This window comes from Euprymna scolopes, chromosome 39, assembly GCF_053919585.1.
Source record: "Euprymna scolopes isolate OS-2025 chromosome 39, ASM5391958v1, whole genome shotgun sequence".
Classification (NCBI taxonomy): domain Eukaryota; kingdom Metazoa; phylum Mollusca; class Cephalopoda; order Sepiida; family Sepiolidae; genus Euprymna; species Euprymna scolopes.
In genome coordinates this window covers 40,022,455-40,038,636 of record NC_136520.1, presented here as the reverse complement: position 1 = coordinate 40,038,636, position 16,182 = coordinate 40,022,455, and the positions used below count along the sequence as shown (strand labels likewise).

Genomic DNA, 16,182 nt, shown 5'->3' with positions numbered 1-16,182 from the left:
GGCAGGTGCTCAAGTGTAAAAGAAGGGTCAAATTTAATAATAAACATAAATTCTATTGATACTGATTATCGGAAGAACTATGGGATTTATTTAAAGAAAGAAGTACCTGTTATTTGTACATGACTACAAGAAAACCAATCCATATGATTAATATAGTATGCTATTAACGAAATCTTATTTTATATTTATAAGAATATCCTTCTGCATATCAGTTCTTTGAATATGCTCATAGCTTCAGTGTTGTTGATTTTGATATCCTTTTTAATTGTTAGCAGCAAGATATCAGATAACCTCTCCTCACTGCACATGTTGTCATCACTAGCTGGAGTTTAGAGTTTCCCCTGTTGTGGTTATGACGGGTATAGTGGTATAAATTGTTAAGAGTTCAAGCATAAGTTGGGCCCGTTTTTTTTTTTTGGTAACCCTGTATTTATTTGGTACAATATAATAATCAGTTGAGAATTGCGATGAGATGGGCATTGCTTTTTTCCTGCATCAAGTTCAGCAGTGTAACTGCAGTGCCTTGCCACACGGGACAGCGCATCTCCATAGGGCACATGCCTATAATACATTCCTCTGAAAAGGGCACTTTTAACAGCAGGAGTAAAAGCGGCAGGTACGTTAACACCCCTAGCACCCTCTCTCTGCACGTCCCTGGTACACACGTGCTATTATGTAGACTGTCATAAAGAAACAACAGACAAGTCTCTCTCTTGTCCTCTCTCTAACGTGATCATAGGTTCTTTTTTTTAAATTTTATTTCATTTCTTTTTCAAAACTTTTTTCTTTTTTCCGTGCCGTGATGTCATCTCACACACAGCTCGGTCATTTGCATACAGCTGCCTGTTACATTTTAATTCATACAGGTTTCATATTTATTATCATAGAGCCAATTCTCGACTGATTATTATATTGTACCCAATAAATACAGGGTGACCAAAATAAAGAACGGGTCCAACTCTAATTAGGCCCCGTTTCTTAGTGTTTTGTCTGAATGAAATTGTACTTTGATCATAACTAGTTTATTATATTCAAAACATCATATCAAAACACTAGGGTCTTTGGCCTTTTTTTCTCCGTTCTATAGCATATGTTCTAGATGGCCTCCATTTAGCTTCTTTTTTTTGGGGGGGGGGTCACCCTGTAGTAGTGCACCTGGAAATTTTATGCTTGCACTGTAACTATATCAACGATTTTACTATGCTTGTCATGTTCTATGGACCGAATTATGCTGGGATTGTAACTTACAATAACTGTACAATGTCTCTTATCTCTAAAACGGCTTGCTCATTTAATCTAATATATATATATATATATATATATATATATATTTTACTATAATAATTAAATACCTACAGACACTAGTGTTTCATCCTTTCAGAAATCTTCAGTGCAGGGTGTCACGATTAATACCAGTCAAATGATATATATATAGATGTGTGTGTGTGTGTGTATAATTATTAATAATTATGATAAGCTCTGTTTAGATTGTGCCCTGTCTGAGGAATTAACAAAAACCATATGTAACATTCTAACCTCTGTTTGTTAAAATACTCTCTGCCTGCTTTACTATGTCATGCTCGCATTTGGCATTCAGAAGTGTTTAATTTTCCTCAAATTTGTTCCATAGGTCCTAATCCCTCATATATTAATTTTCAAGTCTGGTGACCAAACATTGACAGAGTAGTTTGGTAGAGACCATTACTCACACACAGAGACGTTTATATATATGTATATTTCTGAACAATAACAACCTCAATATTATATATATATATATATATATATATATATATATATATATATATATATATATATATTTAAATATTTTTTTGCGGGGTACAAAATTTTATTATGGCTATGCAAAGAAAAAATTTAAACTTGTTTGAAAACATTCATTTTAGATTGTGAAATTAAAATATAAAAATGAATGCGTTAGCTGACCGGTTTCGAAGCTCGTTCAACAGAACTAAAATCGAGCTTAATTACGTTTTAAAAAGAAAAGGGGGGGGGGCAATGAATCGGAGATGAAAAAGTAGGGGGGGGGGAATATATATATGTATAAAAATAGAAAAAGTAAGGGGGGGTAATTATTAAATAGAAACTAGATTAAGCCCTAAGAGATTCCCTTTTTGTTTGCAAAAAGAAGGTCTCAGAGTCTTAATATATATAGTTCCTAGAATTTTGAGATGGTAAAGAGAGTGCAACTTGCTAAGGATGGAAAAAAAGTCCACTAAAATTCGAAGCGCAGATACGATTATTTATAAGGTGCTCTCCTATAGATGAGCCATGGGTATTGTTCAAAACGTCCGGAGGTAGGTAGTTTCCATTTCGAATTTTGGATAGAACATGTTTTACCCTAGTAATTGTCTGTATTTTTGAGATGAGTTGTTTTCATTGATTGAGATTGTCGGACTGACTTTCTCATCTTGGTTGTTATTGTCACAACGTTTCGGCCGTTTTGCCCTCCGGCCTTCGTCAGGTGAACATATGGCCGAGTGGTCCTAGATGTTGTATCAAAGTTTACAGTTATCCAAAGGTGCTGAGTTCAATCCTGAACGAAGGCAGTGAAAAAGTAACATTGAAAAACAGAGAATCAGCAACTATGTCCCAAAGCCTAGCTGGAGTCCGAACACAGTACCCCGTAATATTAATAAAGGGTTGGGTTCGAGACTCCTAACAAACCGTTCACCTGACGAAGGCCGGAGGGCAAAACGGCCGAAACGTTGTGACAATAACAACCAAGATGAGGAAGTCAGTCCGACAATCTCAATCAATGTTTTACCCTATTATCTAATCTTTGAGACGTTCGCCGACATAGCGCACACCGCAGCTACATTTAAATAAATAAATAATAGAATTATTATGGTGGGGGGGGGGGAAACGTCTTTACAAATTGAAGACAAAATGGGTTTACAAGAAAAAAACAACACGGGTATTTGATGGAAAGTAACATTGTTGTACGACAGAAGAAATTTGCTTGGCAAATCTTTCACTAACATTACCTAGCCAAGTTAGGCATAGGTAGATAGGGCATTTGTCGATAGATGCCTGTTTAATTTTATTGAAATTAGAGATTTTATTTTCAATAGTAGATTCCACGATTTGTAATGGAAAACCATTATTGCAAAGAGTCTTGGTAATAAATTTGACTTTATCATTTAATTTGGTCTCTGAACATATCATACAAGCTCTATGGATAAAAGTGTTGATAAGATTATATTTTTGTTTGGTGGGGCAAAAAGAGTCCCAACGTGTGTAAAGACCAGTGAATGTAGGTTTACGGTAGATGGAAGTCAAGAAAACGGAAGGTGTTTTACAAACCAGTACATCTAGAAAAGGACCGGAAGAATTACTTTCTTTCTCTTTAGTAAATTTTAGAACTGGGTGAATATTATTAAGGGATGCAAAAAAGGTATCCGCTTCCGTTTCATTGTTGAACAGACAAAAAGTGTCGTCAACATAATGAAAATAAGTATCTGGTTTTTGAAAGCCAGATAAAAGACTCTTTTCGTGGAAACCTACGAAAATATTTGCCAGAGCCGATCCCAGGGGAGAACCCATGGAAACATCATCTATCTACCTGTATATAATGTTATTAAAACTGAATTCGACCGACATGGTGGAGAATTCCATAAATTCCACAAAAATATTCTCAGGAATAGGGGGAGTTGGGAGCTAATTGTGATAAAGGGCATCGGCACATATATCAATAGTCTCTGAGAGTGGAACGCAGGTTAACAGGCTTTTAATATCAAAAGAACACATAAATTTGTCAGTCTGAGTATAATTCTGCATAAATTTAGCAAAAGAAAAAGAATCTTTAATGCAGAAAGAACTATACTCTTCCAAAACTGGTTCTAAAATATCAGTAAGCTACTTGGCTACTTTATGTTGGGCGGAACCTATCATGGATAATACCGGTCTTAAAGGTAGCTCACTCTTATGAGTTTTAGGTAAACCATAGAGACGGGGACATAGTGAACCAGTCGGTGTATATATATATATATATATATATATATAAAACCTTCTGTTACCATCTGAATGTTTGGTCATAAAATATGCTTAAATATATTTTAATTTATACAGATTTCGTATTTATTATTATAGAGCCAATACTCCATTGATTATTATATTGTACCAAATATATAGTAGTGATTTCAAAAGTTTTTAAAAATATACAACTTGGACGCCATGATCTTGAATTGAAACCAAAACATATACCTTTCCAGCCTTATTTGTTAGAAATGACATCATATTTGTTAGCTTGCTAGAAATGACATCATAGTTGTTAGTTTGCTAGAAATGAAATCATGATGTTAAAATTTGAGGCCGCAACAAACAAATTCAGATTTTTAGATTAATAATAGATATAAAACTGATATTTACCTAAAGGTCGTTCAAACGTACTAGAAGAAGCTCGAACAATTGGTAAGCTTGATCGTAGTTGATGTCCTCTCTGGAAATTTCCTGCAGACGCTGTATCTATATCAGACATTGTACCATTCTCGTCATACTCTACAGACCGATTTAAACTGGGATTGTAGGTTACAACAGCTGTACGACGTCTCTCATCCCTCGGACGGGGTGTCTGAAAATACACAAATGAAAAAATATGGTTAATTTCAAATGCAAAAATAAAATGATTATTCCTTATAAAAGACTTTGGTAGGCCAGGTCTGGCTCATGGGCCATAGTTTTGAGACCTCTGCTTTAAAAATTTAAATAATAATTGAATATTGAGCTTCATTTTATTTTGGAAATTGATTCTCATAAGAACTTATATGAGCTATATAAAATAATTGTTCTTATATTATCATAATATATATATATATATATATATATATATATATATATATATATATATATATATAAACTAGCAAGGGAGGAGGGGGGCGCTCGGCTTAGCCCGGTCATAAAATATATATAAAAATACACGTCTTGGTCTCTCTCTCTCTCTCTCTCTCTCTCTCTCTCTCTCTGAAACTTCTTTGTTTACACAAAATCTTTCCCGCCAAGATTGGCTGAATATCTTCCAGAGAAACGACAGCAGAAAAACAAGTATCTCGTCAAATGTATGTTTATATGTTTATGCTGACACACACACATGCATCCACACTTAGACGAAATCATCACTGACCGTGAAATAGACAGCTATGCATATATATATATATATATATATATATATATATATATATATATATATATGTAAGAACATATTTCAGATAGCGAAGAAACCCACTATAGACATTACACAAAACATTTTTTTTATTTTGAGGGTTACATAAATCATATTTATTTTTTTTTTTTTTACATAACTTTATTTTTTCCTTTTAATACCACAATAACTTAATATACAGGGTGAACAGAAAGTCCTTGGACCAATTCAAAAGTGGTTTATTAATAGAAAATTACAAAAATATGAATTAAACATGAATGAAAATTATAAGTTAGGAAACCAAGAATAAATTCAAATTATTTATTTTCAATGTGATGTCCCTTCCTTTCGATTAGACGTTCAATTCTCTGTCTGAAGTTACCAACCGAGGCACGCAGCGTTTCCTGAGGTATTTTAGCCCATTCACTCAGAAGAGATGTCTTCAAAGCATCAACACTTGGATGAGCAACAGAACAGACTTTTGCCTCCAACAAAGACCACACCGAAAAATCCATGGGATTCAAATCAGGCGATGCAGGAGGCCACATCTCCTTACTCCGAAATCTTGGAAAATGACGTCTTGAGTTTTTCTGGAGGTGTGGGATGGTGCTCCATCTTGTTGGAAGGTGAAAGGCTGATCTTTGAAGTGTTTCTTCATCTCTTCAAATGTTGGAATCAAAATATCGTTAATGTAGCGATCTGTGTTGATCTTAACCCCCTGCTCCACGAAAATAAGAGGCGACTTCCAAGATTTGGAGACTGCAGCCCACACCATGAGGGAAGACGGCTTTTGTTGGCGGAAAACTATTCTCACGGAGTCATCGATGTCTGCTGAAGATTTTGCGTAAACTCTGTCGTTCTGATTGTTAACAGTTGCTTCAATTGTGAAGAGTTTTTCATCAGAAAAAACGATCTCTCGCTCTGCCGTGCCAGCCTTCAGTTCTCCAAGAAAAAGGTTTGCTCTTTCAAGTCTCTTGTGGTTTTAGGCAGGTGTGAGGTACTGTCTCTTTCTCATCTTGTAGGGGGACAACTGGAGATCGTTTTTTACGATGGTTCTCATCGAGGTCACGCTCACATTCATGTCTTTAGCCATTTGTCTTGCAGATCTCTTCGGGTTCCTCCTTACCCTCTCTCGGACAGCTTTAATCACCTTCTTTGTTCGAGCAGTGCGAGGTCTTCCACTCCTAGGACGGTCTTCAGATGTACCAAGTTCCTTAAATCTATTTGCAACATGGTACACGGTGGAGTTAGCCACTTTCAAGAGCTTAATAATCTCTGAGTTTGTCCTTCCCGCGCAATGAAGCTGAATTATGGCCTCTCGTTGGCTCATTTTTCTGAAAGTTTAAACAAAATTATTTTAATATTTTTGTTGAAAATAATTAGATCAATAGTTAGACTAAATACTTACTTTATTCGAAAAGAGAAAAAGTGATTTTAACAATATTTAATTTTAAAACTAAAAATGGTCCAAGGACTTTCTGTTCACCCTGTATATATATATATATATATATATATATATATATATATATATATATATATATATATATATATATATAATTTGTGATTCAATGAATTTCAAAAAACCCTTATTGAAATTAAGTGTTTGAGTTTCATATCAAAGATTTTTATTATTCTAAGCAAGACAAAGAATACTTTAGAATATTAATCTCCTTAACCTATAGGGTTTCAATGTCTACCATCTCATCAGAGGAGAGAAAATATTAGCAAATATTTATAAAGGTATGTACCCTATTTGCTAAAGTCAGTGAGACATGGAAAGTCAAAGTCAACATAATTAATTTATCAGAAGTCCTGTAGCAAGAGGATTTGCAGAAAAGGACATGAAAATTGTAGATCCGGGTAGGCGTTCTTTACAGTAGTTGGGTAATAAGGTCCAAGTTATATATTGGGTAATCCGCATAGCTGTGTAGATGTCTGAATCGGGTTAGTGCTTGTATAAATTTGTTTGTGGGTCCAGCGAAAATAATTCAAAGTCTGATGGAATCCTTATCATTAGAAGTCTATATTATTATTAGTGGGTCGAGGTGTTAGTTGTAGGGAGAGTAGGTAGTGGTGAATGGTAGGAAATGGAGTGAAACACGTGTTCACATATATCCATATATACATGAACACATATATACATACATACATACATACATACACACACACACATATTATATATATATATATATATATATATATTAAGAACCTATCTTTAGAAAATGAACATTTTTATATTAGCAAAGTTTTAGTTTAGATTTAGTCAAAACTGATATGTATTTAGTATTATGTTTTTACCTATTTAACATTTATACAGAGAGTGTATGTTATTTTATTTTAAAATGGCTGCATTTAAATTTTTTTTTTTTGTGCTTACATCTGGACACTAGTTCATTCTTGGTATTTATTATGGGTTTGTTGAAGGTGATGATGCTGACTGCTTCGAATATACAATGATTGCAAAACTTATCCCCTGGGGTATATGATCTAGATTTATTCAGTATGCTCCATTTAATTGAATAGGGAATTTTCTTGTCCTCTAGGCTATTGATTAATTAAGTTAAGGATGTACTATTATTATCATTGTTTTGAGATCTTTCATTTCTGAAGGAATGTAGGTGGTTTGAGATTCTTATTTTTATTAAGCTTGATGATGCACCTATATACGTAAATGTTTTCCTTGTTTTATTACTGTTTATTTGTTCATCGGTCCCATTGCTATTGAGTCTTATATTGATTGTTAAAAAAACTATCCTGAAGTGTGTGTATATATATATATATATATATATATATATATATATATATATATATATACTTGCATTCAGCCCGGCGTTGCCTGGGTGTTTGGAGGTGTATGTTGAGCAAAAATAAGCGGTCAATATTTTTTACTTTGACCCCTATTATACCCCTGAACATTTATTGTTTTGGGGCTCAAATCAAGTTATTAAGTTAGATCCATGTCCAAGGACCCATATCTAAAATTTCAAACGTTTAAACCAAAAATTAGCGGAAGAGTTTGGTAGAGTTCTCAAAGGTCAAATCGTTGAACTTTGACCCCTTAACAGCCAAATTTCTGGCCCAAAACGGATTACAAAAATTTTCCCAAATCTCAGAACACTGTATATCAAATTTTGAGTCTGTAGACTTAAAATTGACAGAGTTATTGCATTGGAAAATGTACACACACACACACACACATTCACTTTCATATATATATATATATATATATGAAGGAGAGTTGCATGTGTGTGTATGTCCAACTAGAGAGGAATGGGCTGGGCAGAGTTGAAAGAAGGCATTGGAGAGAGAAAGATAAACAGATCAAGAGAGGTAAAGAGATAGAAGTTGTAATAGAAATAAATTACTCTTTCCCCGGGCATCGCCAGGTAGCCCTACTAGTTATTAGTAAGAATTAATTTTCTGAAAGTACTTGCCAATGTTTGCTAAGGGAGACAACTCAAATGCTCAAAGTTATCAGGGTGATTGAGACTTTTTTTATGCCACTGTCCTAAAACCAGATTGATATTATTTCAAAAGGAAGAGCTATGCTCCATTTATGATTTGTATGCATTATTAATCGATAAAGAAAAATCAATAGATCTACTATTATATTAAAAGAATATGGTATGTGTGTGTGTGTGTGTGTGTGTGAGAGAGGGAGGGAGGGAGGGAGAAGGAGAGAAATATATGGACTCCTAAACGGCTGGACAGATTTTTGTGAAATTTCACACAAATGTACTTTAACTATCTGTCAGTGTTCTTAGATAGGTTTTGTATTGGAATATATTATATATATATATATATATGAATAATCGATAATTGAAAAATCCTATGAAAAGAAGGAACAGGCGATTTTGACTTAAGTTTACACCTTATATAGCCTAACATCACAAGTGCATTTGAGAAGTTTTATTACCACACAAGCAGAGAGGACTGGCATGTAAAACCAACAGTAGGTTCTTTGATATGACCGGCGTGCATTGGAAATAAATGTTTATGTTTAAAGCTCAACTGAACCATAATACTTGACTTTTGCATTTTAAACTTAAATCCTAACCACTATATGTATATAAATTTTATCAAATCAACAGTAGATTCTCTACAGTGCAATGTAGACTGCAATGTATTGTGAACTACGTTACTGCAGAGAGGCATGTGAAGCTTCCTCCCGGTGCACCATGCTAGAGCAGGCAATCAAATGATTTGATTGAAAATGGGCGATTTCACTGCTTTCGATGACAATAAAAATATGTGAAACATACGTTGATCATCATTCAATCCCGGGCAACGTTAGGTCTCCCTTCTAGTATTATTCTAAAAGGAAGCTATGATCCATTTATAGTTTGTATACACTATCAATCGATAAAGAAAGATCAATAGACTTGGAGCCAGTTTTGTTTTTTGTATATTGAACAATAATCTGCAACATATGTGAATTGATTTTTAGGAATTCTGCAATTAGCCGTTAGCTCTTTCAGTGATTTGGATATGAAACTAGTTCCATCTAACCAGTGTTACCTGGGATTCTCCCCTCTTTTTTTCATTTTCTCTTCATCTAAATCAGGGGTTCTCAACCGGGGTCCACATGGGCCCTAGGGGTCCATGGAAAATTTCTGGGGGTCCACAGGCAAAACATAACATAACAAAATACAAGATATTGGTAAAGAATTATTATAACTCTAATTTAGATTATTATTACTTATTATCATTATTATCATAATTATTATAGTTGTTGTAGAATACTTTATTTGCATTAAATTAGTTTTCATTTAAAAATAAAGCTTAATTATATATTTCTTTGATTATAAAAACCTCAAAATTTATATTAGTGAAAAATAGGAGATTGCCTTATGACCAATAGTTATGAAGGGGTCCACCAAGATAAAAAGAAGGGAAAAAGGGTCCATGAGTAAAAAAGGTTGAGAACCACTGAAAATGAAGAAATGCAAAAGTTGGGTTCATTTATCGCATTACTCATGAGATCAAAACACTTTATGTCAAGTTAACTCACGTTTACACAATGGCAACACAGTTATGGATTATTAGGATGTCAAGTAAGCTCCAACTCTTGTCCCATTACCGCAATGTTGCATCTAGGGTTGGATCAAATACAATTGTATTTGTATTTCAATTGTATTTAAATACAATTTTAATGTATTTGTATTTGTATTTTAACATCACAAGAAAAAGTAATTTGTATTTGTATTATGGCATCCAGGAAAATAGTATTTTGTATTTGTATTTGAGAGAGAGAGAGAGAAGGAAACTTTCAGAGCTCTAATGATAATAAAATGCAATGAGGACACGATATAGAATGTAATGTCAAATTTGGAAGGAAATATTTCTTTTCTTTTTCTTCTTTTTTTTTGTATATTTTCAGATTTCTTCATTACTTTGAAAAAAAAAGTACTTATATTTGTTTTTGTTTAAATCAGTTATTGTATTTTTATTTGTATTTTTAGACTTAGGAATAAAAGTATTTGTATTTCTGGTAACCTAAACGAAAGTATTTGTATTTGTATTTCAATTGTTAAAAGTCAGTATTTGATCCAACCCTAGTTGCATCCCTGTGCTTGTTTTACAAGTATTTTAATGGTATGTGCTCTGATACACTCGTTGCACTTGTGCTTCCTCAACGTACATATCCTTGACAAACATGCTTAGCAACAAAATCACACCTTTTCACTGTTTAGGCCCTTAGATGACAGAAAGCTTTCTATTCTAATACTCTTCCCTTGAACAGTTTCACTTTGGAATTCCCTACCTGGTACCTGCTTCCTTGGCTGTACTGATATGCAGAAGTTTAAATGTAACGTAAACCAACATCTTTTTCATCTTTCCTACGCATGGTCCCAAATAGTAGCTCCTTACGTCCAAGTGGTGATATGCCTTGTTAGGGGTGAACGTGAATTTAAAAAAAAAAATTAGACGTTTTAGCCCCATTAAAAACAGGCAAAAGTTATAGCCCATTGGCTTAGAATGAATGCTTTATGCCAAATTGATGGTTGAATATGGTCAAATTTGTGCTCATAATTTTTTTACTAGTGAATCACCACTGATCAAGGCGTAAGAGTAACTCGAGGATGAAGATTAATGAATGTATGGTGGTAGTGTAGTAATCGCTATTGATGGAAATTGGGTATAATTTGATTAGTTAAGGAGATAGCTCGACAAGAACTTGTTTACATGAGTTTGAAGATGACCATGTTGTAGTCAGCTGGAAAGCAGACCTGCGGAACATAATTCCACAGGTGGGCAGTTCTAGGAAAGAAGCTTTGTTCATGGAATCTGTGATTAGGTTAAGGCACAAATAGAGAGTGGGGAAGATTGTTGATAGTGTTTGTAGCTAGACGAGTGTGATTTTATGAAAGTCTGGCAAGGAGGGGGGGGCATAGATTGAAGCTCAGACGAGCATTTGCCATGAAAATAACGATAGAGCATTAATAAATAACGATTTTAGCATTAAATACTGATCTCTATTAATCCTTAACTGTCCATCGAATGGCTACAATAATACTTATTCCATGGCACATAACAAAGGTCCACACAAATTTTCAGCTCCTGAAGAAGGTGCTATGTTGCCGAAAATATATATTTTTTCTTTTTTTTTAAATTCTGCGTTGTACCGACTTTCTACTATCACAAATTTAAATAGTTATGTGCTTCCCACATCAGTTCTCAATCTTATTTTGCTGGTGGACCCTCTGTGAGCTATTTTATATATATAGACTAAAGAAGCTTGGAATATTTTATATATTTAAATTGTTAGGCATACTAAATTCAGCATATCACAGACTAAGCACTCACATAAGCCGAGCTACTGATGGAAAACTCACAATTACAAAGGGGGATTCAAGTATATTATAATGAAAAAAATAGACAAGAAACCTTAACTTCAATCATGGAATAGAAAACGGGGACTATCAGCTGTTTACAATGTAACTGATTCTAAGATTTAAAAACAAGGCAGCGGTTAAATTTATTGCTCTCCAGTGGAAAATACCGCTTCCATAATAACAAAATGCAGACATAATCCAGTTGCCGTTTACCTAAGAAATAAATTTAAAAAAATAATTGTATAAATGAATAAATAAATAATAAGAATAAAAATGCTATTAAGACATCATTATTCTATGATATGTTAGTTAGCATATACATTATATACGAATAAAGATACATAAAGGTAGTTTGCTTGAAGCATTGCTGATAATTAAATATGGGGGGGGGGGTATAAGAAGGCTATGTAGAGAACCAGGTATTGAAGTGATATGATATATGAACAAAAATGAACAAAAGAACAAAGCTTTTGTATTTTTTTTCAAACTTTTGCATATCTATTTATTTTTCAAAAACAATCATAAATACCAATCAGTAAATATGAACTTACTGCTTGAAATAACCAGGATGGTGGAAGTATTTAATATTTTAAGAATATCACCCCTAAAAAAAAAAAAATTAATATTAACTATTAAATACTTCCACCATCCCGGTTATTTCAAACAGTAAGTCCATATTTACTGATAGGTATTTATGATTGTTTTGGAAAATGAATAGATATGCAAAAGTCAACAAAAGGAAAATATCCTTAAAAACGGTACCGGAAGTGGGATTAGTTCAGCTGTCAAGCAGAAATGGAATTTATTTTTTAAATTAGTTCGATTTCTAATAATTGAATTATTTGTATATACTGATACATAAGGTTTCCTTAGCTATTATCGTTTTCCTTTTTATTTTTTTTTTTTAATTTATTACTTGGTTTAATTTTAGCGAATAAGAAACCAGTTAGTACTTTAATTCGGGCCGGTGGTAACAGTGCTCGTTAAATACACCACGTGTCATCAAACAGAGTTTAATATTAAATTTGTTTCCATCTTTCTATTAAGATTTTATCTGTGAGTTGCTATTAAATCTGGTGATCTTGTATTTTTATATATATTAATATATAATATTTTCTTATTAAATTAATTTTCTTTCATTGTATACATATATATATATATATATATATATATTTATATATAAGCCAGAAATGGCTTCATGGCCGGGTTCGAATCTCCCAACTGGCGGTAATCTTGACACTCTGTACTGATGATTCCCAAAAGGATGAAACACTAGTGTCTGTAGGTATTTAAAAATATTATTACAGTAATAACTATATATATATAAGTCCAAATGAAGGTAGAAGACCTAAAACTGTTTTACGTTTAAGTTATATCATTTAGATTTTCTTTTTGATCCGTTCCTTTTGTTAATATGATATCTATGTATATTTTGTGTGTATATATATATATATATATATATATATATATATGTGTGTGTGTGTGTTTTGTGTGTGTGTGAGTGATATATATATATACACACACAGATTAAGGATTCTCTGAAAAACAACTTGAAAATACTTGAGATGGATATACATAAATGGGAGCCCCAGCTCAAGATCGATCATTGTGGAGAAAAAACATTACAGAAAGTTGTAAGATTTTTTATGAGAAGCGTGTAGTTCTTGCTGTCTTAAGACGTATTTTAAGAAAGTAGGACAAAAATATAATGTCAGAGAAATTACAACAGGAACTGAAGTGCACTGTATGTGGCAGATACCTTTTGTCAAAAGCTGGTTTTCTAAATCATCTGAAATCACACAATCAAGGACAGGAACAACAGTCTTATGAGGAAGCTTTTACATCAGACAATGCTGTTGTTATATTTGTGGTCTAATCTGCAAATCTAAAAGTGGCCTAACATGACATTCACAGATTCACAAAATTATCATGCAATCACATTTACAAGAAGAAAGTTTTTATGTCACATGTACTTTCATGTAGGACTAAAGCTGGATTAAAAAGTCACCTATGCACACACAGCCACACAACACGTGACTGAAGAGATGGCAAACTTCTGTCAAGAAGTAGCAATCATCTATAATATAAATCTCACCTGTCTGTTTAAATGTATGTATGTATGTATGTTTGTATGTATTACAAAAACAGACAGAGGCGACGGATTTTCAGGTGATTAGTATCGTTTTGAAGAGCGACCCTTCGTACGACAAATATAAAAAAATTGGTCAAAAACATTAATCCCTTCATCCTCAACTGGGCACTTTTCTATAGGGAGGGATCGCTTTTCTTGCCGATATTTTCGAAAGTCATCGCATCTTTTTGATTGTCTAGCCTTAATTTGAATCTATGTCACTTCCGGTTTAGTGATGGGCGCAGCAGCTAATGTACCATGTTTGTTTTGTTTTTTTTTCACCATTTTTCCCTCCTTCGTGGTATGGGTTTGAGCCTGCCACCCTACATTTTTTTTTTTTGCACTCGCAATTTTTCTTTTTGTTTTTTCTTTGGCTCAAGCAACACCCTTACACACACCTCCACTTCCTTTTCCGCCTTCGCGTCAATTTGTATGTTACTTAGTGTGTGTTCAGTCACAGGCGAAATATGGAGAGTGAGGGCTGATCGCAAAGGGTAGAATTTGCTGCAAAGTTCTTGGCAAAGAGGTTTTTTTTTTTTACATAGGTATCACCACATTATCAAGGCCAAGAGGCCACTCAAGGATAAGGGTTAAAGAGTGTACAGTAGAAATTGGACAATATAGTAATAATTAGTAATGAAAATTTGGTAAATTTGATAACTTATATGGAACGGCTCATCAAGAACTTATTTACGTTAGACTTGAAGACAACCATATGGTAGTCAGCCGGAAAGCAGGAAAACGGAAGACAATTCCACAGGCGTGCAGTTCTAAGAAAGAAGCTTTGTTCATGGAATCTACGTTTAGGTTTAGGCGCAGATAAAGAGTGGGGAGAATTATTGATAGTGTTTACAGCTAGACGAGTGTTTCTTGTGAAAGTTTGGCGAGGGGGGACCATTGATTGAAGCTCAGTCGAACACTTTCCATGAAAATAACGATACATCAGAGACAAACTCGCAACATCTCTTCTGTGAGATAGAGGTTGCAAGGAAGAGAAAAGGATATCTCCTACGAGGCTACAAAGTCTATTTTGAACTCTATCAAGGCAGGACAAGTCCTTTCTAGCAGCTCCTGCCCAGATGTGGCAACAGTATTCCATCCTTGGACATACCTGGCTCTTATATAGATAGAGAATAGCATCAGCAGTGAGATATCTACCGGATCGATAGAAAGATCCCACCATTTTTCCAGCGGCCTTGGCAACAGATTTGATGTACGTGTTCCATTTTAGATCAGGAGTAATGGTCAAGCCAAGAAGCTTGTCAAAACTTGAGGCCTCCTGAAGACGAGAGCCATTCATTTCAATTGATGCCAGATGTGGATGTTTTGCTTTGTCAGATGCTGATGAGATTATCTCAGGTCCATCTATTATGCTGGAAACAATGGAAATAGTGACGGTGGCACATTCTGGAGTAAATCACGGCTGGCTATTGGGCTTTTGCTGGAATTTTTTTGAAGCGGTCTATACTGACAGTTAACCATTCTGACACTAAAGAAGACATATTCTTTTAGAACATGGAGTGCAGAAGTATATCTGATATGAATAATATTCGGAAGTCATCCCAGTCAGCCATAGAGTATCTATATATATATACACAGTACGATGGAGAAGTCTATCAGAGGACTTATAACATTTTCTTTGTATCTTAACTTAGACAACTGAGTGATCGGAAGATCCCAATGGAGACAGAACAGAGGATGAGCACATGGCAGGGCAAGTTGTAAGTAACAGGTCAAAGAGACTTGCATATTGCCTGCCGGAGTCAGGCATACGGTTGGGTTCATGAACATACATATATATATATATATATTTAGATGTATATAAATAGCTAAACTAAAAGAAAAAGGGTGAATAAATATATATGTAAGTGTGTGTAGATTTGTATGCATGTGCATACGCTTCCATCCATCCATAGCCTTGAGCCCCTGGAGGGGCATAGGCCATCTACAACTTGGTAGATGCTTTTGTAGAGAGGAGTCCTTTTTTTGGAGGGTGAGAGTGCTGGCCCCACGTCCAACATTCCCAGAAGGTACATACAGCACCTAGCCTTCCCAAATGG

The 16,182-nt window shown here is 34.2% G+C and overlaps 1 protein-coding gene across 11 annotated transcripts in view; it reads right to left on the bottom strand.

The window, feature by feature from the left end:
• The window catches only part of LOC145263767 (coiled-coil domain-containing protein AGAP005037-like), a 758,348-nt gene that overhangs the window by 185,920 nt on the left and 556,246 nt on the right, over nucleotides 1-16,182 (bottom strand). For all 11 annotated transcript variants that reach the window (XM_080120809.1, XM_080120810.1, XM_080120819.1 and 8 more), the window contains one exon: nucleotides 4,387-4,588. In XM_080120809.1, the coding sequence (XP_079976935.1) occupies nucleotides 4,387-4,588 (202 nt within the window). The remainder of the gene's footprint in view (nucleotides 1-4,386; nucleotides 4,589-16,182) is intronic.